General features: G+C 39.0%; 1 protein-coding gene across 2 annotated transcripts; it reads right to left on the bottom strand.

The window, feature by feature from the left end:
* Positions 1-776: 776 nt before the first annotated feature.
* Positions 777-25,378, bottom strand: LOC101737346 (transferrin). 2 transcript variants are annotated; one of them, XM_038019882.2, is made up of 11 exons: positions 25,086-25,378; positions 12,740-12,848; positions 11,195-11,322; positions 9,791-9,942; positions 8,502-8,646; positions 6,834-6,991; positions 6,075-6,217; positions 5,310-5,522; positions 4,757-4,954; positions 2,972-3,351; positions 777-1,238 (listed from the first exon to the last, which is right to left on the bottom strand). In XM_038019882.2, exons 1-11 carry the CDS (start codon positions 25,171-25,173, stop codon positions 811-813), a joined length of 2,142 nt encoding a protein of 713 aa, XP_037875810.1. In that variant the 5' UTR covers positions 25,174-25,378; the 3' UTR covers positions 777-810. The 2 variants fall into 2 exon arrangements, with proteins under 2 accessions (XP_037875810.1, XP_062531864.1); XM_062675880.1 differs by lacking the exon at positions 25,086-25,378 and adding an exon at positions 17,093-17,111.
* Positions 25,379-27,311: the final 1,933 nt, after the last annotated feature.

Genomic DNA, 27,311 nt, shown 5'->3' with positions numbered 1-27,311 from the left:
CCTACCCGTGCGGACTCACAAGAGGTCCTACCACCTGTAATTACGCTAACTATAATTTTGCTGGTTTGATTTTTATTACACGATGTTATTCCTTCACCGTGGAAGTCAATCGTGAACAATTGTTGAGTACGTATTTCATTAGAAAAATTGGTACCCGCCTGAGATTCAAACACCAGTGCATCACTCAACACGAATGCACCGGACGTCTTATCCTTTAGGCCACGACGACCTCTATGGGCATCAATAGTCACCACCTATACAAGTTCCCTTATATTTGACAAATATTTTAAATGTCATTAGGTTTCGCAGTTTCTGATAGAACGTGGTAATTTCAGGTATAAGTTTTTATTTTATTTTTATTGTCCGAGCAGCCAGACCAGCACACGGCCCACTCGATGGTAAGTGGTTACCGTCGCTCATGGACGTCAACAATGCCAGGGACAGGGCCAAACCGCTGCCTACCACCTGCTTTACCGAAGATAACCCTTTTACCGTTGATCTGAAACCAGTCCTTGCTCCAGTCCAACTACCGGAGTTCGTATCAACAATGCCCCCATGAGACATGAGTTCTAAGGTCTCAAGCCGAAACGCGTTACTGCATTGCGACAGAAATAGGCGGGGTGGCGGTACCTACCCATGCGTGCGGGCTCACAGCACGCCATACCACCAATAAAGAACGTCTTTGAAAAACCCATGGGACCTTTACCACATCTTCCAGATTAAGAGGAAAAATCAATGAAAAACCATTCTCATAGAACTTAAAAGCTCAAAAAAGGTTTACTTAAATATAATCTTATTTTTATTATAATATTATCTTAAAATCACAAAAACGACTAGACTTATTAATAAAAACAAAGAAGGTGTCATATTGACGCCGTAACCGCAAACAAAATCGGTCATCTTCGAGATCTCCCGCTCAAAATTCATTGGTATTTTATCATACGGATGCATTGCCAACATGGCGTCCGTGGCCAACGTTTTCGTGTTATTGTGGAATATAACGTCCATCTCGTGATTGAAGGCGCCGTACATTGAGAACATCGGGTTGTGGAATGGGGGATGTTTGCCGAACAGTTGGTCCAGTTTCGTCATTACGTTTACGATCTCGTGCCTTCGGCTGTCAGTTACGTTATTGGCGGCGAACACGTGGCCAACATTGGACCAACTTATGAAGCAGTACATTTGGTTCTCGTCCGGACACAGCGGTCTGATGTTGGAAGCGTCCATACTTGGCATTCCTATAAACGAAAATATTTATATTAGTCCTAATATTGGATTGCAGAGGGGGAAGAGGTCGACCGAAGAAGCCATGGATGCAGGGACGTCTTAAACTAGGCTGGGGCCCTTGGGCACACAAGAATTTGGGGCCCTCTTGGAAAGTAAAAAAAAAGCGAATTATAATAACATTTTTTTACCGAGTATGACCATTTATCATAAGTAATCAAATACAGTATGATATAATAATATTAATTATATTACAATGCTGCTGGTTTTTTGGTTACGATTACGATAATGGTTTCTTTCGGGATTTCTGTTGAGCAAAATATTCCATTATATCTTTAAAGTAAATTTTTTGAAGGATATCACTTTCTATGCCCATAATTGACAAATTACTCAACCGTTCTTGTAACATTGTTGTTCGCAATTCATTTTTTATTCTCATAAGCTGCGAAAATGACCGCTGTCGACTACAATTGGTAATCAAATTGTCGGTTCTTCGGGGCCCCCTGAGAATGGGGGCCCTTGGCACGGGCCCCGTGTGCCCTTATGGTAAAGACGGTATTACATGGATGGAGTGTGTGAATGACGATATGAGAGAGAGGCGTGAGTGTTGAGATGACGGCTGATAGAAGAGAATGGAAGAAAAAAATTAGCTGTACCGACCCCACCTAGTGGGATAAGGTGGATAAAAAGAGAGTCCTAATATTGGATTGCATGAGGCAATGTTCTTTTGGAGTCCAATTTTGTTTATAATGCTTAGACTAGTAAGCCGTCTCTGGACTCATCTGATTATAAGTAATACGGTAGGCAGCGGCTTGGCTCTGCCCCTGGCATTGTTGATGTCCATGAGCGAATGTAACCACTCACCATCAGATGGGCGGTATAATCGTCTGCTTGCACCAACAATTAAAAAAAAGTTGTTACAGAAGATATTTTTACGAGAAATACGTCGCTCATTTTGGCTCATGAGCTTTTAGTCTCAATTGTGTATTATAGTGGGTGTACTACTCTACAAATCGAATTTAGTCTGTTATGTATCGAATGGAGTGCTAGGGGCTCTGGTCAACCGTGAGCACTCATGATCATCCGATATTCTAATAAATCCAGCGTGCCATTTAGATCGTAACGCAGCGCCATCTATTAGAGCAACCTGAACACTGAAACGTGTCACTCGACTAACTCACACCGCCATCTGTTGGAGAATTGCGGAACTCACAGATTATCGTAACCATTTGACATAAGTAATCAATAAAAAAATATAGCGACTTTGATATGAAAATTATTATATCTCAGTTTGGACACAGCCAGCAAAATTTGATTTCGATCGCTTCATAATTAATCGCGAACAAACCATGCGAGACGACTTTTTATATACATTACTAGCGACCCGCCCTCGCTTCGCTTCGGACACATTAAATTTTATTATTGATAGGCGAGTCCCGCCATGTTGCGAGCGGTACGACAATAACTGCGGGTGACGCCGCGGGGCAAAGCTAGTCTAAAAAAAACCTAAGTTACTCCTTATATCATCAGCTACCTATCAGTGAAATTCCCATCAAAATCGGTCCAGCCGTTCCAGAGATTAGCCGGAACAAACAGACAAACAAAAATTGTAAAAAATGTTATTTTGGTGTATACATGTGCCCTATATATTTATATGCATGTAGTAAAAAGAGGCTATTTCAATATTACAAACAGACACTCCAATTTTATTTATATGTATAGATAGAGTTAATAATAATAGACAAACCTTTGAACAAATTAAAACTATTAATACTGACGAAAGCAACATCAGTTTTGCCTTCAGCGAGGTAGCGGAGGGGATCCATCTCCCCTTCTTCGTAGCAATCCTTTAATTTGCCACCGGGATTCTGATCCCCGACACCCGGAGCGCAGATCTCCTCGAAATACTCTCCGACGAGATCGCTGCAGGTGATCTTTTGATTTTCAGTAATGTAGCGCAGTACGGAATGCCAGGCGGCGCCATCGTGGCGAGGGAACGCCGCCTTCTTACCGCGCAAGTCCACCATACTGCTTATTGCTGAGTCCTTTCTGACGTAAGCCACAACTGTGCTCGTTTTCTCGACGATAGGTGTCGCTTCGTGCAGCACCGGCGCTATAGACAAATCTCTGTGAATCAGAAAATACATACGACACAAATAAGAGATTGGTAAATGTGCTCCTGGTAGAGCGTCATATGAATACCAGCTCGGGTAGATATCGATTGTCAATTTCTGTTGCTATACAGTAACGCGTTTCGGTTTGAAGGGCGGGGCAGCCGTTGTACTGTCAAAACTGAGACCTTAGAACTCGGGTCTCAAGATGGCCGTCGGTATTGACATGGTTAATGTACGTGGGCTCCGATGACCACTCAACACCAAGTGGGCAATGACCTCGCCCATCTTACCATTAAAATAGTACATGACAATCGACTGTTCCATGTATCGTAAGAGCTAAGATTTTCAGACCGATCACATCACAATAGCTTTGGTGACAAATATCAGTGTATCTATACTAATATTATAAAGAGGAAAGATTTGTTTGTTTGTTTGTTTCGAATAGGCTCCGAAACTACTGGACCGATTTGAAAAAATCTTTTTCCATTAGAAGCCGACATTGTCCCTGATGAACATAGGCTACTTTTTTTTTTTTTTTTTTGATTTCATGTGTGTTTTAATGTTTCCGAAGCGAAGCGAGGGCGGGTCGTTAGTAGTTTAAATAAATTTAAATCCTATAGAAATAGGTCGTAGCGATGATGCGTAAATACCTATATTACTCATCATCCTAACGATACACTCGCAACTAAAAAGCGGTACAGATTAGTCGGTCTAGATTAGACCCTTTGTATTCTCAAAACTATTGCACATCTGACTTCAAGTTTAACTTAAAAATGGAAAATCAACGGACTGAATAATGGTTCCCAGAGGCTTAAGAATCGTTCTAGTTCAAGAGCAATGAGAAATATTTTATCCTTCGCGACAATCTGTCTTCGTTGCTATCTAATATATAAAATTCTCGTGTCACAATGTTCGTTCCCATAATCCTCCGAAACCGCTTGACCGATTCTCATGAAATTTTTTATGCATATTCAGTAAGCCTGAGAATCGGCTACTATCTATTTTTCATACCCCTAAGTGATTAGGGTTGTCCACCCTTAACATTTTTTTTTATTTGGACATTTTTTTTTGGTATAATGAGCTATTATGTGGTTGAATGAGGTTTTGTTATTTTTATTATATATTCCCTCATCGTTCACAGCACTACATACCTCTTTCACTCATTTACCACATCCTTACACACTTACAATAAGTTAGTTTTTTTTTCTACACTAGAAATTCCCTAGAAATCTTATATATGGCAAAACAATGTTTGCCGGGTCAGCTAGTGTAATTATAATTCCATCCTGAGATAGAACCAAAATTTTATTAAAGTGCCATTTCTGCTGTATATTTGCTCAGTGTCTAATTTAAAATGAAAACAATATTTCGTATATTCACGTTCAAATTCATGAGATGCTTGTATTTAAACAACATACCTTTTCCCTTTGACAAGCCAGTCACTGTTCCCAACTGTGACGTCAGACTCCCCAATGCTGACCGACTTCATACACTCTTGCATGTCTTTTCTAACTACGCACTGAAGAGGTGGGGCTATACCGTAGACAGCTCCGGCTTCGCTAAGCCACTCGCATTTCGCCTTCGCCAGAAATGATGTAGTGCATAGAGTAATGAACCTATCGAAGGAATATCGTCAATGTAAATTTTAGATTAATTCTTATTTTCATTTTTTTTATTAAAAATATTCATTCAATGCTACTTTTATTAGGTTTTTTACAGGATCAAATAATTATTATAAGCTTCATACGTATTACTGTTCAGAAAACATTAATTAAGGAACTAATTTTCTGATCGCGAAATTTGATAATAACCCGATGTCATATCAAGAGGTACGATGTTTTTCACTAAAGCGGATTGTTTTAATAATAATTTTAATTGATTGCTTGTATCAGAAGACGTAAATTCAATGCGTAAAGTATTTTAGAAAATTAGCTACATATTATACAGTTATTCAATTATATTCTTATGTACCTGGGAGGATCACATCCGGTTTGACTATACGCCTCTCTAAAGCCCTTGGCTCTGGCCAAATAATCCAAAGGAGCTTTAGGAGGTTGAAGCTTCTCGGGCTGAGCTTGGTGGATCTCCATCAGAGCGGCCAGGGCCCCGCGCCAATGCTGGTCCACCGTGATGCTGGTGTTCGTTAAGATTCTGTCTAAGCTTGCTACTGCTTCTGCGGCCTTCCTACAATGATGTATTGTTAATTTTCCAAATGAACGAAAAATAAATGGAGATACTTTCATTAACTTCGATGTACAGAAAATGAATAAAAGCGACTGATGTGTTCACGTACTCGATTTTTGTTGTACGGAAAATCACAACGAAATTTTATTATTTATATTTCAAATTTAGACTATTAGGAAATTATATACCATAATAATATTTTTTTGTTGTTATAATAACCGTGGATTCTTAAAGATTTTATACCATAAAGGCATCGTGTCATCTGTTGAAGAGACATGAACATTAACCATATCACATCTGTGATAAGTGTTGTCTAATTAAAAATAATCAGAATTTTATTGGCTTAGTATGTAGTCGAGAATACTTTCCATCGAATAAGGAATGATCAATTTTAGTAAAAAAAAACCAAAGACAAATCTTTAAATTTAGAGTAGATGGCTCGCTAGAGTCACGTTCTGACTGACTATGTAATTAATTTCAACGCATCTAATAAAAGTAGAGGATACTGATTGTAAATATTAAAGAAGAAAAAAAAACTAGTAAAATACTTACTTTTTAGCGACAATTACTGGCCAAGGTCTGTGCAGCCAGACGCAAGGCTCAGGGTTGTTATTGAGGTCCTGCCAGGTACCGTCTCGGCAGAGATACGCGAACTGATCAGCTGCAGAACTGGGTGGGTTTGTCGATGGTGTAAGCTGCAATAATACATATGTATGACCATACAGGCTTAGAGAGATCACCTAACGGTCCCAAATGTTGTTGTTGTTCGCAACTTTTATTTATGTAAGCTTATCTTCAATATATCATTAGTGCGATTCAAGCATCTGTATTCTACGATGGCTATCGCTGCAAAGAGCTATTCGCAACAGCTGTCTCAAATGACACTTATAGTTTGAGTGGTGGATGAGCTCACAGCCCACCTGGTGTTAAGTGGTTGCTGGAGCCCATAGACATCTACAACGTAAATGCGCCACCCACCTTGAGAAATAAGTTCTAAGGTCTCAGTATAGTTACAACGGCTGCCCTACCCTTCAAACCGAAACGCATTACTGCTTCACAACAAAAATAGGCAGGGTGGTGGTACCTAGTCGTGCGGACTCACAAGAGGTCCTGCCAACAGTATGATGATATGATTACTGGTGGCCCGAAGACCTTTCCAGCTTTACCAGAGCAGGTGGGCGAACAAAGGCTCAGCCGTGCGGGGTGATGTCTATGAATTTCATTAACCACTTAAATAGCCTTGAACGCATAATATGAGTACCCGCAAAACTACCTCAGCGACTTCGAAAACGCCGCAAATATTTAACTCACCGCAAAATACGAGTTAACATCGTCCAGTTCCGCCCAAGTGACGTCACCGGCTCCGTTACCGAGGCACGCGAGAGCGCCGCTGTTACCCCAGTACACGTCCGAAGCGCTACACTTGGATGGGTTACCGCAGGCCGCGCACATTGACGAATATTTACGCTCTGAAAAATATTCACCGTAATTATAGTCCGGCCACCGAAAGAATGCGTATTTGACGGTTCCTGGTCGGAAAAACGAATTAAAAAAAAAAATTTTGTTGCCTTTATATCGGTTGATTATAATATGTGAACTGTCAATGGTTCTGACAAAATACACGCTGCTATTCCGCCTGAGATACAAGTTTTATCATCTAATTCTAACACAGATGGAAATTTATGATTAGGTTTCTACTTTTATGCTAAAATATGCCCACTGAATTTCTCGCCGGATCTTCTCAGTAGGTTGCGTTTCCGATCCGGTGGTAGATTCTGCGAAGCACTGCTCTTGTTAGGGGCAGTGTTAGCAACTCTCCGATTTGAGCCCCGTGAGCTCACCTACAAACGTTAGGGTGAAGCTGAAATAGCCTCTCAAGGCTATCAGCATAGGTAGGGAAAAAAAAGAAGGTAAAATATTGTGTTTCTACTTTTATGCAAAATAGACTTTCGTCGATTGCTTAGCTACGAATTATTAAGTTCTTTGGCCACATCTCCCGAAAGGAAGATTTGATGAAGAGACTTGTCATACAGGGCCGTGTAGAAGGCGGAGGACCTCGAGGTCGATACCCCATGCGGTGTATTAATCTCATCACCAGCACTATGAAAGCCTGCGAACTGCGAACAACTGAAGAGATAATAGCAAGAAGTAGAGAGAAAGCGGCCGGAATTAGTCAACAGAAGGGATGTGTTTTTCATCATGATAACGCTAGACCTCAGACATCTTTAGCCACTAAGCAAAAATTAAGAGAGCTTGGCTCTCCCAGCCAATGTCAATGCATCCGCCGTATAGTCTTAAGTCAAAGAGTCCAGTATGTGCTCGCAATGCCAACAGCCGCCTCCAATGGAGAAGCATCGCTCGAAGTGCGACTGCCTTGGAAGCTAGTGGCGACGATGAGATGCAACCCTGTCCCTCGACAGCCACGACTACTCTGCCAAGAGTATCCGACTGTGAAGAAGACTCTAGTCACGCGCTACAAATGTGATACTTGACGGTATTTCAACTAAGCTCAAGACCATGATGTTTTGTTTTAAAGGGATTTTATGACCTGGTAACTAAGACCTTTAAGTCATGTCTTATTTTAATTTATATTCTTATTTTTATGAAAAATGATAATATGGAGTGAAATAAAATGAAATGAAATGAAATTGATAAATTTGAGAAATTAATCCACTGGGATGAAATGATATGGGATGAAATATAATCTCAGTAAAATGGTCGTCATTTACTAAGATTTTTTCAGTGGACTTTTCGGAGGATCCCGAGAAGTTACGTCCAGCGGCTTTGTTTCATTTTCCCACATTTGTGCACTTTTGGAGATATTAAACAATTAAAAAACCACCGTTATTACACATTTAAACCTGAAGAAACACTAAATAGGCAAAATAAAACAAATCACACAACTTCACTCCTCGCGTTCCCCCCAAAAAGTCAGACCATGATGAAGAAAAGGCCGATAGAGGTGGTTCTGTTACTTACTAAGTTCAGCGTCTCTGGTGCTGTCCGGTAGCCACGCCCCCGCCTTGCAGGCCTTCCCAAAGTATTCGGACAACGACTTCACTCTGTTCTCGGTCAGCGACAGATCCGGGTCGCAGGATCTTTCCAATACTAGAGATTCTAAATACTGTAAAAGATCAATCGCAATCGCAATCAGTCGATTTGAAATGACTAGAGGTCCCGCGGTAGTCGAAATTCGACTATAATTAATTGGAATTGTAAGTTTGTACTCTGTTATGTATTTTGTACTTCTATAATCACAAATTTCGCCAAGGCTACACTATAAAAAATATTAACAAAGACAAACAATATTTAATCTATTCTCAATTTGACAACAGACGTCAAGAACAAAAATTTGACAATAAATAGTATGCATGCGTGTGTGCGTCAAATACATGGTATGTAGTGTGTGTAATGTTTTCTTTATTGAGTTAATGTATCTTTTATGCATTCTTTTATAAAAATATTAGCATTTTGCACTTCTTCTCTATATTCTCTATAAGTGTGGAAAATTTCATACTCCTCCGTCCGCGCAATTTTTGTAAAAAGGGATACAAAGTTTTTGCTTCACATATTAATTTATAGAGATACTGATAAATGTATTTATCGAGTGTTGAAAGGCTGTTTGGGTTGAGCGAAATTTTAATAATTCACAGGAGTCGTTTAAAATTTGGAAAAAAAATCATAACAAAAAAAAACTTCAGCTATTAAAATGGAGTAAACTTAATTGAAATTCAATTAAAAACATCGAACTGTCAATGCTAATACCAAATTATTATTTTTTATTGCTTAGATGTGTGGACAAGCTCACAGCCCACCTGGTGTTAAGCGATTACTGGAGCCCATGGATATCTACAACGTAAATGCGCCACCCACCTTGAGATATAAGTTCTAAGGTCTCATGTATAGTTATAACGGCTGCCCCACTCTTCAAACCGAAACGCATTACTGCTTCACGGCAGAAATAGCCAGAGTGGTGGTACCTACCCGTGCGGACTCACAAGAGGTCCTACCGCCAGTAATTACGCAAATTATAGTTTTGTGGGTTTGATTTGTATTACACGATGCTATTCCTTCACCGTGGAAGTCAATCGTAAAAACCTTCTCCGCCCGGATTATCACATCTGGAGAATCGACCGCTTGGGCGAGAGTGGAAGGGAGTCGTTTTGTGGGTAAAACTCTAAATTCTACTGCCGCGGTCTACTGCCAAAATAACCGCACGGAAACCTCGAAGGAAGTTCGCCCCCCGGTCCAAAAAAAAAGTCTGTTACCCCGGACAGTGTGTCGCTCAGGGGCCGGATGTCATCGACCCCGACTCCCGGGTGGCACAGCGTTGTATTCCGGAGCACCGCGTGGACCGAAGTGGAACTATCCGGCAGGATCTTTCTGTTCACTACCGCAACGACGCTGCGTTCGAAGGGTCCTGAAACAAATGAGTTAAGCTTCGGTATTCGAAGTGAAACTTCTTTAGGTGCGTCGAGAATTAAATTTAACTCGTGTTATATTCGTTACGGATAGAGAGAAAAGATACAATTTAGGTAGAACGACAGTGAGAGACATGGGTACTCAGCAAAAAGGATGAGAACCGTCTAGTTGTGTTCGAGCGTAAGATCCTAAGACGGATATTCGGTGCTGTTCAGGAAAACGAGATATGGAGGACGCGCTATAAACACGAGTTGTATGATATTTACAAATATCCTAATATCATAACAACTATAAAAATTGGACGCCTACGATGGGCAGGACATGTGGTTCGAATAGAGAATACCAGAATGCCGAGACAACTGCTCTATGACAAACCAGAGAGCCGCAGAAGTTGTGGCAGACCAAACTCCAATGGTTGGATGGCGTGGAGCGCGACCTCAAAGTTATCGGTGTCAGGAACTGGAAGGAGAAAGCCCTGAACAAAGCAGTCTGGAGAGACATACTGGACCAGGCTAAGGCCTACCCTGGGCTGTAAGGCCTAAGATGATGATGATGACAGTGAGAGAGTAAACAGAGCGTCTCGCGAACCGCTCGACCGTGGAGGGAGGGAAAGGACAAAGCGAGTTAAGTCGTTTCTCTTATACACAGCATTCTCTATTACAAGAGGAATTTTTTCAATGAATTTTTTCCAACAACCTCAACGTGGATTCGCCTTTTTTTTTTTTTTTTTTTTTTCTGCGCTTATATGGATGGACGAGCTCACAGCCCACCTGGTGTTAAGTGGTTACTGGAGCCCATAGACATCTACAAAGTAAATGCGCCACCCACCTTGAGATATAAGTTCTAAGGTCTCACGTATGTTTAGAACGACTTGTGAACGAACGTTGCTTGAACGACTGCCCCACTGCTGTGGGGCTGTCGTTCAAGCAACAGACAAGGTGCTGCAACCCACCCTTCAAACCGAAACGTATTATTTTGATTTTTATTACACGATGTTATTCCTTCACCGTGGAAGTCAGTCGTGAACATTTGTTGAGTACGTATTTCCCCGCCTGCGGGATTCGAACACCGGTGCATCGCTTCAACACGAATGCACCGGCCGTCTTATCCGTTAGGCCACACGACTTGCAAACCACAACGACTTGCAAACGTGTCGTTTGATACGCATTTTTTTTTTAAAACACGTAACATATATTATGTAGAGTCTAATATCATAGGGTTTCAATGGAGGATCTATAACAGGAACTTACTGGCTCTCATCCGGAGTTCGTTGGTGACCAGAACGTCAACGTTGGCCCATTGCGCTGCGACCAGATCCTCGGGGCTGAAGACGCCGAAGTCAACGGTCCCCTTGTGGATGCGGCGGAGACAGTCCAGCCTGAGGACGTATGGGAGAAATATTAAGCATACATTACGATCCGAAATACGAATCCGTTGTTAATAACGCTAAGGGAAAACCGGCTTCAAAGGCAGGCGAAGGCAATTGAGTATGCAGTGACTGGCGCCTAGGTCACCGGTGCCCTACGCGAGGCACTGAAGTAATTACGTCGATTTCTGTAACTAAGTCGTCATGGCTTAAGGGATAAGACGTCCGGTGCATTCGCGATGAGCGACGCAACTGTGTTCAAATCCCGCAGGCGGGTACCAATTTTTCTAATGAAATACGTACTCTACAAATGTTCACGATTGACTTCGTCAATTAATAATAGGTCTTTCCGTATGAAATGAAGCCGTCGGCGCAAAAATGGCCTAAACTTACCCTAATCAGCATGGAGGTTTGAATTCTTTTACACTGCCTACGAGGCAAAAACAATACGTGTAAAAATAATGTACACAAAGCCATCTGTAATCTATGGGTGGAGGTAGAGATAGGCCAATTTGGCATCTAAATTTATTATCTTTTAAATACGTTGAAATATTTAAACACGAATATGAAAAATTATGGGTTAGGCCACTTTTGGGCAAACGAAGGGCGAATCGAATTCAATGACGTCACACGTAAAATATGCGACCTCCAAAAATGTCCTAACTATGGAGGGTATAGGTAAGGAGAACCATCTCTGTTGTGGAAAAGTGTTCGTCAAAATCTGCTAAATAAGGGTGGCGCTACAATAGCAACCGGGTTAATTTCAAAAAAGGCACTGAAAGTTATTGGAATAAGATTTTTTTTTTTTTTTTAAAGAGGACGAAAGAACTGTAAGCACTACAAAATCACCAAAAGTATCTTATTTAAAGCTGATAAGAAACTGCAATCGATGTCTCAACGTTTGCCCACAGCAATAATTTTAAGTTGACTATATTGACGAAATTATTTTGGACTACGTAAACATGTGAGGTCTTGTACATTACCTGTAACTAACTACTCTAGTCATTAAATATATTAAATTTCCTAACTCAGCATGTTTCAATCAACTGCTCAATTCATATGCCCAAGCTAGCGCCATTCTGGAGAATTTTTAGACTGTTATTTAGTGCTAAAAGTGGGACACTTTAAATTTTCTCCCATATGAGACGGTTCTCCTTACCTCTACCCTCCATAGCTCCCTCCATTCTTCTTGCTTGGGTTTCCTCAATACTGAGGGTCGTGACCACCTCTTCGCGACAGGAGTTTATTACGGACCATTCCACGCGATTTGCCTCTATCTGCCGCCGAGTGTAGAGCATCGTGAACTGTGGTGTCGAGGGTAGTGCGGATCTGGTCAGTCCAACATGTCGGGCCTCTACCTCGCGGTCTTCTTCTGTTCACCTTGCCAGTCAGTCCATAGTCGTAACCACCAGTAAATCAAACAACTCACCTGTCGGTTCCAATGACGCACTCCGCCCCCGAATCCTCGGCGTCCAGCACGGGACAGAACTTGGGGGCCCGTTTGTACGAGCCGCGGCCTTCCACAACACACAGACGCACTGTAACAAGAGACGTGTGAAAGATCGTATTTTTAATAATCGCTGCCGGACTAGTTTTTTTTTATTGCTTAGATGGGTGGACGAGCTCACCGCCCATCTGGTGTACGACGTAAATGCGCCACCCACCTTGCGATATAAGTTCTAAGATCTCAAGTATAGTTACAACGACTGCCCCACCCTTCAAACCGAAACGCATTACTGCTTTAAGGCAGATATAGGCGGGGCGGTGGTACCTACCCACGCGGACTCAGGAGAGGTCCTACCACCAGTAATAATACTGGGCAGTCTTCGATTCGCTTAACGCCCCAATATCGAGGGGTGAAACTGACTTTGGCAACTTTACAGCAGAGCCAGTTAAAGTTTAAACATTTGGAAAGAATATCATACCAAAAACACAGTTAAAGTTCAATTATTATTATCTTCAATTATTATCTCGATAATGTCGTAAGCGAGATTCAGGCGCCTAAAATGTCTTGTCAATACGACAGCCCACTGAGTTTCTCGCCGGATCTTCTCAATGGGTCGCGTTACCGATCCGGTGGTAGATTCTGCGAAGCACTGCTCTTGCTGGGGCTAGTGTTAGCAAATTCTCTCAGGTGAGCCCGTGAGCTCACCTACTTCTTAGATTACGCTGACATAGCCTCTCAAGGCTTAGGTAGGAAGAAAAAAAAAGCTATGCTTAGTTTAAACAGTTACGTGTTAAAACCTAAAAATAGCTGAACACTGACTCATAACTGTCAGCGAGGAAGCGAAGGAAATTGATTTGTGAATTTTTTTATTTATATCATTTTTACGGACATTAACTAGTATTGGAACGAAGTTTCTTATCGCGCGTTGTGAAAGGGGGCTAGACGGAAAAAATTCTTACGAAAAGTTGTCACGACACTTTTTAGATCCGTCATTCTGACCAATCAACGTGTAGGCGCTTATCACGTGACATTGCTCGTATCCGATTGGTCCGCGTAATGAGTACAGTTTCTCGAGATAGCGTTTCAACAATAGTAATTTAGTTCATAGTATTGTTTTTTTCTTCTTCATAATGCCGTAATTTATTATTATAATTAAAAAAAAAAACTACAATTCCTTCACTAATTAATCGAAAGGAACTTCGTTCCATCCGGGTGTCCCTTGACACCTCTTTTTTTTTTTCAAGCGTCCTAACGCCGCGACAGAGCGCTGCGTACTTATAGCGCTGGGGCTCTGTTTGACGGTATGTTACCATAGTAGTACAACCATGGAGTTACTATTCTAGAGTTGTAGGTACTTATTAACTCCATGAGTACAACACATCTCGGCGTCACGGCGTCAGTTTAGCGCTCTCACGCGCGCTAATTACGCGTTCTGTTTGACGAAGCCTTTAAACATTTTTTTGATGGGTGCTTTATAATATAGAAATATTCTAGCTATGTTTTCGCTTATTTGATAAAAATACTATAATTAGTTTCCTTTACTTCATACCTATATAAGATGTTAATATTTGAAAATCTTGCGTGTGAAAATGGTACCAAAAAAAATACATTGTGATTTTCATTAATGCACTTTATAAACATCTATATATTAATACGTGAAGCAAAAACTTTGTATCCCTTTTTACGAAAATTGCGCGGACGGAGGAATATGAAATTTTCCACACTTATAGAGAATATAGAGAAGAAGTGCACAATGCTAATATTTTTTTTAAATAATGCATAAAAGATACATTAAATCAATAAAGAAAACATTACACACACTATATACCATGTATTTGACACACACACGCATGCATACTATTTATTGTCAAACTTTTGTTCTTGACGTCTGTTGTCAAATTGAGATTAAATATTGTTTGTCTTTGTTAATATTTTTTATAGTGTAGTTTTGGCGAAATTTGTGATTATAGAAGTATAAAATACAATCATAATAGTATACAAACTTACAATTCCAATTAATTATAGTCGAATTTCGACTACTGCGGGACCTCTAGTTCGTTTTAATTTGGCAGCATAATCCTTCAACTTTGCCAACCTTTTTATATAAAGCTACATTTAATTACATACATTTTTTATTAAGCTACATTAGATGTCATAATGACATTGAATTTTCAATATGGCTTCCGCATTGAAATTATGCAGTTTTTTATTTATTTATTTTTAGGCATTACGTACTACAGGTGATGTTTTTAGATAGATTTTTAGATTAGATACGTATGCACCGGACGTCTTATCCTTTAGGCCACGACGATTTAATTTAAATCTTATGAGCCCGCACGGGTAGGTACCACCGCCCTGCCTATTTATGCCTCTAAGCAGTAACGGTTCGAAGGATGGGGTGGCCATTGTGATATAGCATTGTTGACATTAACGTTGTTGATGTCCATGGTCATCGTTAGTCTCGCTAAAACTCGAGAACGGCTGGACCGATATGGCTAATTTTTGTTTTGAATTATTCGTGGAAGTCCAGAGAAGGTTTAAAAGGTAGATAAATATATGAAAATGCTCGGAATTAAATAAAAATAACAATTTTGTTTTTCCTTTGATGTGTCCCCCGTCGGACCGATTCCTTTTGTTTGTTCTAAGTTTATTTTATACAAAAGCTTAGGTCTTTTATTTATCGATTGAGGCACTACGAAGTCTGCCGGGTCAGCTAGTTAAGAATATAAAGCGTGTATGGTTCGGGACGCCCGCGCGCCCAACAGAAGTGAAGTGATAACTTAAACTAATCTAAGTTGAACTATTTAACATTGAAATTGTTTAACTTAAGAATAGTTTTGATAATTACTTAAATTTTATATATATTAATATGATAATGTAACCAAATATTTAACATAAATTGAAAGAGATATATAAATATATTTAATACTATATAAACTATTATCTGTATGTATGTGTGTATGTATGTATGTATGTATATACTTTTTGTAACTTAATATAAATTTCATTGCACCTACCACTATCCACTCTGCACTACCTTCGGTTGACTGGTAGAGAATGCCTTAGGCATTAAGTCCGCCAATGTAAATTTTACATGAAGTGTAATAAATAAATAAAAATAAATAAATAAATAAATAGTTAGGAGCTACATACGTTCTCACTACCGCTGCCGTCTGCGTGAGAGAAAGAGACGCTAGACGGACTGGCGCCGTAACGCGTTACGTTACGACACGGTTGATCCTCCCATTAATAAGTTACCTACCGCTTCAAAAAAGACCAACGGCGAAAATTAAGTACTCTAAGTACCTAAGTATTTTTCAAATGAAATACGTACTCAACAAATGTTCACGATTGACTTCCACGGTGAAGGAAAAACATCGTGTAATAAAAATTAAACCCGCAAAATTATAATTTGCGTAATTACTGGTGGTAGGACCTCTTTTGAATACGTGCGGGTACCTAGGTACCACCGCCCTGCCTATTTCTGCCGTGAAGCAGTAATGCGTTTCGATTTGAAGGGTGGGACAGCCGTTGTAATTGAGACTTTAGAACTTATATCTCAAGGTGGGTGGCGCATTTACGTTGTAGACGTCTATGGGCCCAGTAACCACTTAACACCAAGTGAGCTGTGAACTCGTCCACCCATCTAAACAAAAAAATATATGTTAAAAACTTTAAAATCTATCGTGCTCGAAGTAACATTCATTATTAAAGGCAATGCAATGAAGGCGGATAACGCGGGCCACGCAGCGAAGCAATGTTTTCCTGCTAAACGACCGGTTCTTGGGTGTATCGCAGCATCGGATGTTAACGATGGTATTAATAATAATACAAGGTTTTAACGAAAAGCAATATAGTCGAAGTCAATTGAATATGCATTAATAAGGATAACTCAAATACTACTGGTCGGATCTTGAGACAACTTGAATACAGACCACACGAAGAGTATCGACTATGAAATAAACGAGTAAATCATCTAAATGACATATCCAGAAAAAGGTTTTGAAATGATACAAAAAAAATACGAATCGAGATCCTCCTCTTTCTTTCTAAGTCGGTTAAAAACACACAGTCAATATGGGCACCTCCTCTTTTTCTGAAGTCGGTTTAAAAGGACCGTCGAATTGAGAGCATCCTCCTCTTTTGAAGTTGGTTAAAAACACAGTCAATATGGGCACCATTTCTTCTAAAGTCGGCTTAAAAATCCAGTCGAATTGAGAACCTCCATTTTACAGTAAATTTGCGGATCTACTCTTTTTAATAAGTCGACTTAAAAATCCAATCGAATTGAGAACCTCCTCCTTAAGTCGGTTAAAACAACGTCAATTTGCTCACCTACTCTTTTTCAGAAGTCTTCATAAAAATCCAGTCGAATGATCAACCTTCTTTTCTAAAGTCGGTTTAAAAAATCCTGTTTTCTGACATGGTCGAACTATCAAGGTCTTGTAACCGGCTTTTAATCTTTTTGTTATTATCTTCTGTTCGCATCCGTATTTACATGCGGGATGTTAATTGCACATCATTATGATTCTCTCAAGAGCTTTCATAACGTATTTCCCTCAGTGATTTTATCCCACTGATGGTACGCCATCATGTAAGCCCGTACAGTTTTGTACCAAAGTGACGCCTAAATCTACTGCCTAGCAGTAATGCGTTTTAGTTTGAAAAGCGGCCCCCTAGCGCTGAGACTTCCAACTGGCATGAGTTCCCAAGTAACCTTTATTCAAATGCGGCTTAGAAGAAGAACCCTTTGTCAAATCAAATACAAATACTTTTAACCTTTGCCAAATACATTTAGAAAATTATAAAAAAAACCCACAACTGACAGATAAAATGTCATAATAACATGGAGGGTAGAATTGAGGACGTCAGCGCAAAAGCGGCCTAACCCACAATTTTTCATAATCATGCTTATAATAATATGTATATTTCAATTTATTTAAAACTAGCGGCCCGCCCCGGCTTCGCTTGAGAAATAGCGCACGCGATGTAAAGAATTTTATGTAATTTTTTTACCCATTGGGTTACATTATTGGAAGTTCAGTAAGGATCCCTATTTTTTTTTAAAATATAGTAAATATAGCCTATGTCACCCGGGGATACCGTAACTTTCCAACAGTGAAAGAATTTTTTTAATCGGTTCAGTAGTTGCGGAGCCTATTCATTACAAACAAACAAACAATTCTTTCCTCTTTATATGTTATAGTATAGAAGTATAGATATAATCAATTTTGATGCAAAACCGGCCTATCTATAGTTTCACCCATAGATGGCTTTGTAAACATTATTTTCGCGCGTATTATTTTTTTAAATTCAAATCCATGAAAACCTAAAACCTCATTGCTCCATAATAACCATGGTAAGCTTAGGCCACTTTTGCGCTGACGGCCTCAATTAAGGAGTATGTATTAAAATGTATCTACTGTACACTAGCGCTATTTCGTTGAGTCTTCCAACATAGCTCGCTGTTTACAAGTGGACACTTTTTCTATTTCTATTATTTATTTATTACACTTCATGTAAAATTTACATTGGCGGACTTAATGCCTAAGGTATTCTCTACCAGTCAACCGAAGGTAGTGCAGAGTAAATAATGGTAGGTGCATTGACAAAATGTTCAACAACTTTTTCAACTTTTCCCATATATATATACAAGATGGCGCTCCTTACTTCTATACCCGCCATATTTGATAATGACGTTTGAGGAAAAACCAATCTTGCGACATAGATATTAATATACTTAATACAACTATGAGATACGAGTGATTTCTTCACGATAATTAAAACAGATATTATTCACTTGTACTTCATTTTCCCGCTGTTAATGGAATTATATGACATTTAAATGACGAAAAGAAAGGTCAACGGCTTAATGACTCACCGCGATATCTTCCCCAGTGTGTAGCAAGAAGTCTGGGGGACTCACCGACTTTTTCCCCTGCCTATGCTGATAGCCTTGAGAGGGTATTTCAGCTTCTCCTTGACGCGTAGGTGAGCGCACGGGGCTCAAACTGGGAGTGTTGCTAACACTGGCCCTAGCAAGAGCAGTGCTTCACAGAATCTACCACCGGATCGGAAACGCGACCCACTGAGAAGATCCGGCAAGAAAGTTTTGAAGTCGTCGTGGCCTAACGGATAAGACGTCCAGTGCATTCGCGTTGAGCGATGCACCGGTGTTCGAATCCCGCAGGCGGGTACGAATTTTTCTAATGAAATACGTACTTAACAAATGTTCACGATTGACTTCCACGGTGAAGGAATAACATCGTGTAATAAAAACCAAACCCGCAAAATTATAATTTGAGTAATTACTGGTGTTAGGACCTCTTGTGAGTCCTCACGGCTAGGTACCACCACTCTGCCTGTTTCTGCCGTAAAGCAGTAATGCGTTTCGGTTTGAAGGGTGGAGCAGCCGTTGTAATTATACTGAGACCTTAGAACTCTTATCTCAAGGTGTGTGGCGGCATTTACGTTGTAGATGTCTATTGGCTCCGGTAAACACTTAACACCAGGTCTGAGCTCATCCACCCATCTAAGCAATAAATAAAATAAAAAGTGCCTCTGTGATATCATAAGTCTGTGTTAAGGAAAACCCAGATTTCGTCTCGCACACGATTACGTCACGTTTCCTAAGAAAACGAAGGTGAAAATGTATTTCTTAAATTCAAGTTTTATCGTCCTTAATGACGTACGATGTGTTCCAACTCTTAAGATCCTAAACGCCATTTAATGTGCGAACTATTTTGAACCTTACTAACGCATACGCAACCAGCCTTCAAAATAAACAAATGACTGCCTTGCAGCATAGACAGCTTATAAAACTATTCTTCCTTGAATATTGCGCCCAGCGTTTTGGGTTCGATTTCCGTATCGGGCAAACATTCGTGCGATGAACAGGTTTGTTTGCTCTTTGTTTGAGTATTTATTATCTGTATATATATCTATATATTATACGTGAAGCAAAAACTTTGTACCCCTTTTTACGAAAATTGCGCGGACGGAGTAGTATGAAATTTCCCACACTTATAGAGAACATAGAGGAGTGCACAATGGTAATATTAAAAAAAAATGCATTAATAATACCTTAATTCAATAAATAAAAAATTCCACACACTACCATGTATTTGACACACACACATGTATGAATACCCTTTATTTACTGTCAAACTTTTGTCATTGCATAAAGTCTGTGTTCAAAATGAGAATAGATTAATATTGTTTATTTTCATTAATACTAGAGGTCCCGCAGTAGTCGAGATTCGACTATAATTAATTGGAATTGTAAGTTTGTACACTATTATGATTGTATTTTATACTTCTATAATCACAAATTTCGCCAAGGCTACACTATAAAAAATATTAATAAAGACAAACAATATTTAATCTATTCTCAATTTGACCACAGACGTCAAGAACAAAAGTTTGACAATAAATAGTATGCATGCGTGTGTGCGTCAAATACATGGTATGTAGTGTGTGTAATATTTTCTTTATTGATTTAATGTATATTTAATGCATTATTTAAAAAAAAAAATAGCATTGTGCAATTCTTCTCTATATTTTCTATAAGTGTACAAAATTTCATATTCCTCCGTTCGCGCAATTTTCGTAAAAAGGGATACAAAGTTTTTGCTTCACGTATTAATATATAGATTTGTCTATAATGTAGTCTTGGTGAAATCTGTCATTATAGAAGTATGATAGTCTTTGACAATAGAACCTTAATAATGTTCAAAGTTATGTATAATTTCAATTAATTATAGTCGAATTTCGACTACAGAGGGACCGCTAGTATATTTAAAGGTATAATAGACTGGAGAAAAAGTTTCTTCGCATTTTTTAAGAAAATTCACAACATTTTTTTAATATAGTTTATTTCACTGGTGGTAGGACCTCTTGTGAGTCCGCACGGGTAGGTACCACCAACCCGCCTATTTCCGCCGTGAAGCAGTAATGCGTTTCGGTTCGAAGGGTGGGGTAGCCGTTGTAACTATACTGAGGCCTTAGAACTTATATCTCGAGGTGGGTGGCGCATTTACGTTGTAGATGTCTATGGGCTCCAGTAACCACTTAACACCAGGTGGGCTGTGAGCTCGTCCATCCATCAAAGCAATAAAAAAAAAAAAAAAAAAAAAATTTACATTTAACTAAAGTATGTAGATACCATTTTGTTCGATAACTTTTTGCCATCTTGTAGGTAGGGACATGATCCCATTGCTATTGAAATTTTGGGGCTTCTGATCAAAATACCTCGACAATTGGTTAGGCAGTCCTCTCGTGATGTTAACCTGACACTGCCTAATGAATTCTGAACACACCGAAACAGGTGGAAATCTGAAGGTGCAAGGTCAGGACTATACGGCGGATACATAAACACCTCCCAGGCAAGCTCTCTTAATTTTTGCTGAGTGGCTAAAGTTGTGTGAGGTCTAGCGTTATCATGATGAAAAACCACACCCCTTCTGTTGATTAATCCCGGCCGCTTTCTCTCAACTTCTTGCTTTAATCTCATCAGTTGTTCGCAGTAGAGTTCAGAATCGATGGTCCTGCCCGGTGGTAACAGCTCATAATTTTTTACAATAAAATCATTTTTTCTTACACTATTTTTAATTCAAATTTATTAAAAAAAAATCTATTTTTTAGTCGGATTTTCTATAAAAGCGTATTTTTTCGTTTTTTTAAACTATTATTTATTTTTAATTTTTCAGTTGAATTTCAATGCTATAATTTTTTTTCCAATTTTGCAAAAAAATCCTCTTTATCAGTCGGTAACTTATCCGAGAAATAGGTGATCGGCGCGCCTGGTAGTTCCCTTCTTGGTCTTGATGCAGACACTCCGGGTCTCAGGAAAACAAAAAAAATCGCTAATCCTGATTATCCTAGTAAGGATAACGGATCAAACTGTTTAAAATATTAAACTGTCATCGGTCCTTAATAAGTATGACAAATTTCGAGTTAATCCGACGTTTTGAAGGGGGTCAAAATCATATTCAAAGATTCCGTTACATACAATACGTCTGAAGCTAATAAAAGCGTATTAAAAAAGAAAACCTCGCCTCTAAATGTTGCAATGTCCGTATACTTTTATAGCAACTTAACATTTCAAAGCCTTGAGTTCATCCATCCAAATATATACTTATAAACAAATATTCTTAACATTTGAATATCATCATATTATTTCATTAATATTCAAAATATGGCATCAACCGTGTTCCAATTGCATTAATAGGTTTTAAAAATTATAATTTAAATAACTAACATCCACAGACAAATTGTAGCTAGTTAAAAAGAAAAAAATTCAGACCGCCATTACGCAATTTTTTTGTTTGTTTCATTTTGTCGTTCAACGCAAGGGCAAACGTGTTTTAGGCTCATTTGTGTTTTTTTTTAATGTCTTGCACACAGAAGTACGCGAATAAAAGGAACAATTGAAATGTGCTTACAAGCTTAATTCATGCTAGAAATTGTCTTGTAGCGGATCGAAATGCGAATCAAACTAGATTTTAATAGAGGGAAAATTATTATCTACCTACGTATTTTACGAGTCAACGAACCCGTCGCTTGCGACGAAGGGCTCGACGACTAAATTAACCCACAGACACAGCCCACTGAGTTTTTTGCCGGATCTTCTCAGTGGGTCGCGTTTCCGATCCGGTGGGAGATTCTACGAACCACGGCTCTAGCTAGGGTTCGTGTTAGCAACGTCGTCAGGTTTGAGCCCCGTGAGCTCACCTACTAGTTAAGGTTACGCTGACATGGTCATTCTAGACCATCAGCTTAGGTAGGAAAAAAAATTATGGTCATCTTGATCGCTTACACGAAATAAAAGCTACTATAATATGTATAAACGTGATTTAACGCCATCTTGTTGTGTCTTTAAAGCGGTTAGTTGCCCTCAATTAAGAAAAATAGTATTACTATTCGTCAATAGATGTCGGGAAGAGTTGATTATTGAAAACACGAATAAAACAACATTTTCTGAAAATAAATCGTAGCTAGATCGATTTATTGCCCCCGAAATCCCCTGTATACTAAATTTTATGAAAATCGTTGGAGCCGTTTCCGAGATTCAGATTATATACATATATATATATATACAAGAATTGCTCGTTTAAAAGTATAAAATTATATTAATATTGACCATTCGTACATCACAGCCCTATTCATGCTTATGAAAAAAAAAAACATAAAATTTACATTTTGAATTGTTCCACTAATCGGGGGGAAAATCAGTCATAATTTTTTTTCATTAACGGATCCAAATAGTTTAGACATCCACAGCACATACATCCTAACTCGTGACAGTTCTTTTTAGTTTTTTTTTTTTTGTATAATTATACTACACTACGGATCAACGCATCAATCCTAGCAGAACTAGGCGTCTCCACAAGACTTTCCACCACTTGTCAACGTGGGGTCTTCGAGGTTTTCGATCACGTTGCGAGGACGAAGGGCGATAATCTCGAAAAGCCAGTCATTATCGGCAAAGTGGAAGGAAAGAGGCCAAGGAGGCGTAGTCGCAGCACTAATCTGATCTAATTAAGACGACATTGGACTCTAGTATTAATGTCGCTATCCACAACGCAGAGAACAGTAATGAATGGACGAATATAATCTGAACAAATATGCTCCGTAAAGGTCACTTACTTCAGCTCTAAGGAAGACTGGTTGTAGGACCTCTTATGACTCCGCACGGGTAGGTACCACCACCCTGCCTATTTCTGCCGTGAAGCAGTATTGCGTTTCGGTTTGAAGGGCGGGGCAGCCGTTGTAACTATACTGAGACCTTAGAACTTATATCTCAAGACGGGTGGCGCATTTACGTTATAAATGTCTATGGGCTCCAGTAACCACTTAACACCAGGTGGGCTGTGAGCTCGTCCACCCATCCCAGAAGCAATAAAAAAAAGATGATTCAAGAAGAAGGAGGATGCCGGAGTATCACACAGGCGCAATAGACGAGAACCACTCATCCTTAGACATTTTAAAATAAATTACAAACTAAATTAGCTTACGAAACTCGCCGTAATGAAGACACCAGTAGGCACTAATGGATCGTAATGAATACGAATTAGAACCGGTTTTCCTTTGTATGTATGAATATTATTTTGTTTGTCCAAAACGACTTGACTAAAATATGTCAAAAAAATATATATTTTATTAAAAAAAAAAGCGTCATTGTTTAGTTGAATTTCAATTTTTTCAATTTATTTTTTTAAATATTGAATTGTCATCGCTCCTCGATAAATCTACAAAGTTTGAATGAAATCTGGCCGTTTAAAGTGGCTCAAAATCGCGTCTAAAGGAGTCAGTTACAAACATACAAACATACTTACAAGTGAAGCTCATCATCATCAGCCTTTATCTGCCCACTGCTGGACGTAGGCCTTCCTCAATAACCTTCCACATAATGCGGTCCTCCGCCTTCCGCATCCAAGTGACAATCATCAAATGACAAGTGAACGGTTCTATTTAAGACGTATACTGCAAATAAACGTGCAAGACAATGCCGTGTGAACACGGCCTAAAGAAAACCCATCGCAGCGTGCGACCACGAATAACAAGGTGTTTCTGATGGTAGGACGTCTTGTGAGTCCGCGCGGGTAGGTACCACCGCCCCGCCTATTTCTGCCGTGAAGCAGTAATGCGTTTCGGTTTGAAGGTACGGCAGCCGTTGTACTGCTGAAACTTGAACTCGATTCTCAATATGGGTAGCGGCATTTACATTGTTGATGCCCATGGCCCCCGGGAATCACTTAACACCGGGAGACGCGTGAGCTTGTCGCAAACATTCTAAATCATCAGCAAAAAAAACACGTCTTAATGTAGTTTGTTTGATTTTCGAATCCAAAACCACAAAAAACCTTGGTCTATGCAAAAAAAAAGTCTCTTCAATTAGCAAAATAAACGCGTTGAAGTCTTTTTGTCGAAATAAAACAGAATAATTCGTTTTTTTGTTGAAATAAAACAACGTAATTACATTCAGGACCTATTTATATGATACTAGCTGACCCGGCAGACTTCGTAGTGCCTCAATCGATAAATAAAAGACCTAAAATTTTTTATAAAGTAAACCTAAAACAAACAAAAGGAATCCGTCCGACGGGGGACACATCAAAGGAAAAACAAAATTGTTATTTTTATTTAATTCCGAGCATTTTCATAATTATCCACCTTTTAAACCTTCTCTGGACTACCACAAGTAATTCAAGACCAAAATTAGCCAAATCGGTCCAGCCGTTCTCGAGTTTTAGCGAGACTAACGAACAGCAATTCATTTTTATTTAAATAGATGCGGAAAAATAATTTAAAATTTTTTTTTACTTACAGTTCCCATTCGTTCCGGATCCTGTTCTTTGTAGCAAGACAACGTTTAATAAAGAAAAAAAAACTAACACACTACTAAAAACTGGCATTTTGAGATAGTAAACTGTAAATAAAAAATTTCAACAAAAAAAAAAAACAACAACTAATAAAAAGTTTCCCGCCAAATCGATCACAGATAATGAAACATTTTTTTTTCCTTATTTTTTTTTTGAACCGACTATAGACGTCTTCTGCGCTCGTGAAAATGAAGCGAACTGAGTGAATTCAAGGTAAGATTATTCATAATAAATACACAGGTATAATTGAATTCAACCAGTTTTAAAGGTTACGAATGAGTTGGAAATACCGAGAGTACAGTAAAAAGGCTGTCTTCAGGACATCTTTTGATGAGCGCGATGTTTTTTTTTACACGCTTTTATATTAGCTTCACTTGTATGTATGTTTGTAACGGACTCCTTGTTTTGACCCACTTTAAACGGCCAGATTTCATTTAAACTTTGTAGATTGTTAGTGTTTTTTTTTTATGATATTTTTTTCTAATTTAAAAAACTTTTGAAATTGCTTAAATGGGTTAATTGCTTTAATTGCTTAAATTGCTTAAATGGGTGGACGAGCTCACAGCCCACCTGGTGTTAAGTGGTTACTGGAGCCCATAGACATCTACAACGGTAAATGCGCCACCCATCTTGAGATATAAGTTCTAAGGTCTCAGTATAGTTACAACGGTTGCCCCACCCTTCAAACCGAAACGCATTACTGCTTCACGGCAGAAATAGGCAGGGTGGTGGTACCTATCCGCGCGGACTCACAAGAGGTCCTACCACTCCTCCTGTAAATTTGCAAAAACGTCAATTAAACCAAATACATTTTCACCCCTCAATATGTGTATCTATATATTAATACGTGAACCAAAAACTTTGTATCCCTTTTTACGAAAATTGCGCGGACGGAGGAGTATGAAATTTTCCACGTTTATAGAGAATATAGAGAAGAAGTGCACAATACTAATATTTGTTTAGAATAATGCATAAAAGATACATTAAATCAATGAAGAAAACATTACACACACTACATACCATGTATTTGACGCACACACGCATGCATACTATTTATTGTCAAACATTTGTTCTTGACGTCTGTTGTCAAATTGAGAATAGAATATGGTTTGTCTTTGTTAATATTTTTTATAGTGTAGTCTTGGCGAAAATTGTGATTATAGAAGTATAAAATACAATCATAATAGTGTACAAACTTACAATTCCAATGAATTATAGTCGAATTTCGACTACTGCGGAACCTCTAGTATATAATAATGTATAATAATACCAGCTACTTCTATTTGACTCCATACAGAAGAGGGCCGTTCGGATTGTCGATATTCCCATTCTCACGGATCGTTTGGAACCTCTGGGTCTGCGATGGGACCTCGCTTCTCTCTGTATTTTGTACCGTATTTTTCATGGGGAGTGCTTTGAGAAATTGTTCGAAATGATACCAACATTTCGTTTTTACCATACTACCTGGAGCCATTGCGTTAATCCACGGTGCGTTTCCAGAGACATTTGCCACGTACCATCCGGCTTTGGGATGAGCTCCCCTCCACGGTGTTTCCCGAGCGCTATGACATGTCCTTCTTCAAACTAGGCTTATGAAGAGTACTTAATGGTAGACAGCGGCTTGGCTCTGCCTCGGACATTGCTGACGTCGATGGGCGATGGTAACCACTCACCATCAGGTTGGCCGTATGCCTACATATGGCTGTATGGCCGTATCCCTACAAGTCAATAAAAAAAAAAAAATTATAAACTTTCATTCTGATTACGGAACCCTGTGCATTATCTCTTAATTATAAATGTAAGGGCAATGACATATTATTATGAATACCTACATTTTAAACAATCGATAACTTAATGAGCGAACCACGAAATAAAACAAAAAAAATGTGTATTTGTTTTGTGACAAAACTACAATGCGATATGGCTTTTGTCAAAGGCTTCGTTCGTTAAGAAATGTAATACTAATAATTTTCTTGTCTGAAAATATTGTATCGTTTTTGTTTGTTTTCGTTGTATTGTAAGCAGACGAAGCTCATGATAAGTAGTCATCTTAGGACGCAGATAGCGATACTGGGATTTTTGGAACGATGTTCCTTATGGGACGATGCGGAGTGGTACCCTAACCCGGAAAAACGTCCGTAACGTAAGATTTTTATTAGTAATGCACACAG

The sequence above is a fragment of the Bombyx mori genome, chromosome 24 (genome assembly GCF_030269925.1).
Source record: "Bombyx mori chromosome 24, ASM3026992v2".
Classification (NCBI taxonomy): domain Eukaryota; kingdom Metazoa; phylum Arthropoda; class Insecta; order Lepidoptera; family Bombycidae; genus Bombyx; species Bombyx mori.
This window is presented reverse-complemented; position numbering and strand designations above follow the sequence as displayed.

What these genes read in the sequence shown, in the direction of transcription:
- LOC101737346 (XM_038019882.2), bottom strand. Translation starts at nt 25,173, where the DNA reads ATGCCAGTTTTTAGTAGTGTGTTAGTTTTTTTTTCTTTATTAAACGTT. An exon ending in TGCGTCATTGGAACCGACAG is followed by an intron (nt 11,323 to 12,739) that starts GTGAGTTGTTTG and finishes ATACGTCCTCAG; the next exon opens with GCTGGACTGTCTCCGCCGCA. An exon ending in TGGCTTGTCAAAGGGAAAAG is followed by an intron (nt 3,352 to 4,756) that starts GTATGTTGTTTA and finishes TCTGATTCACAG; the next exon opens with AGATTTGTCTATAGCGCCGG.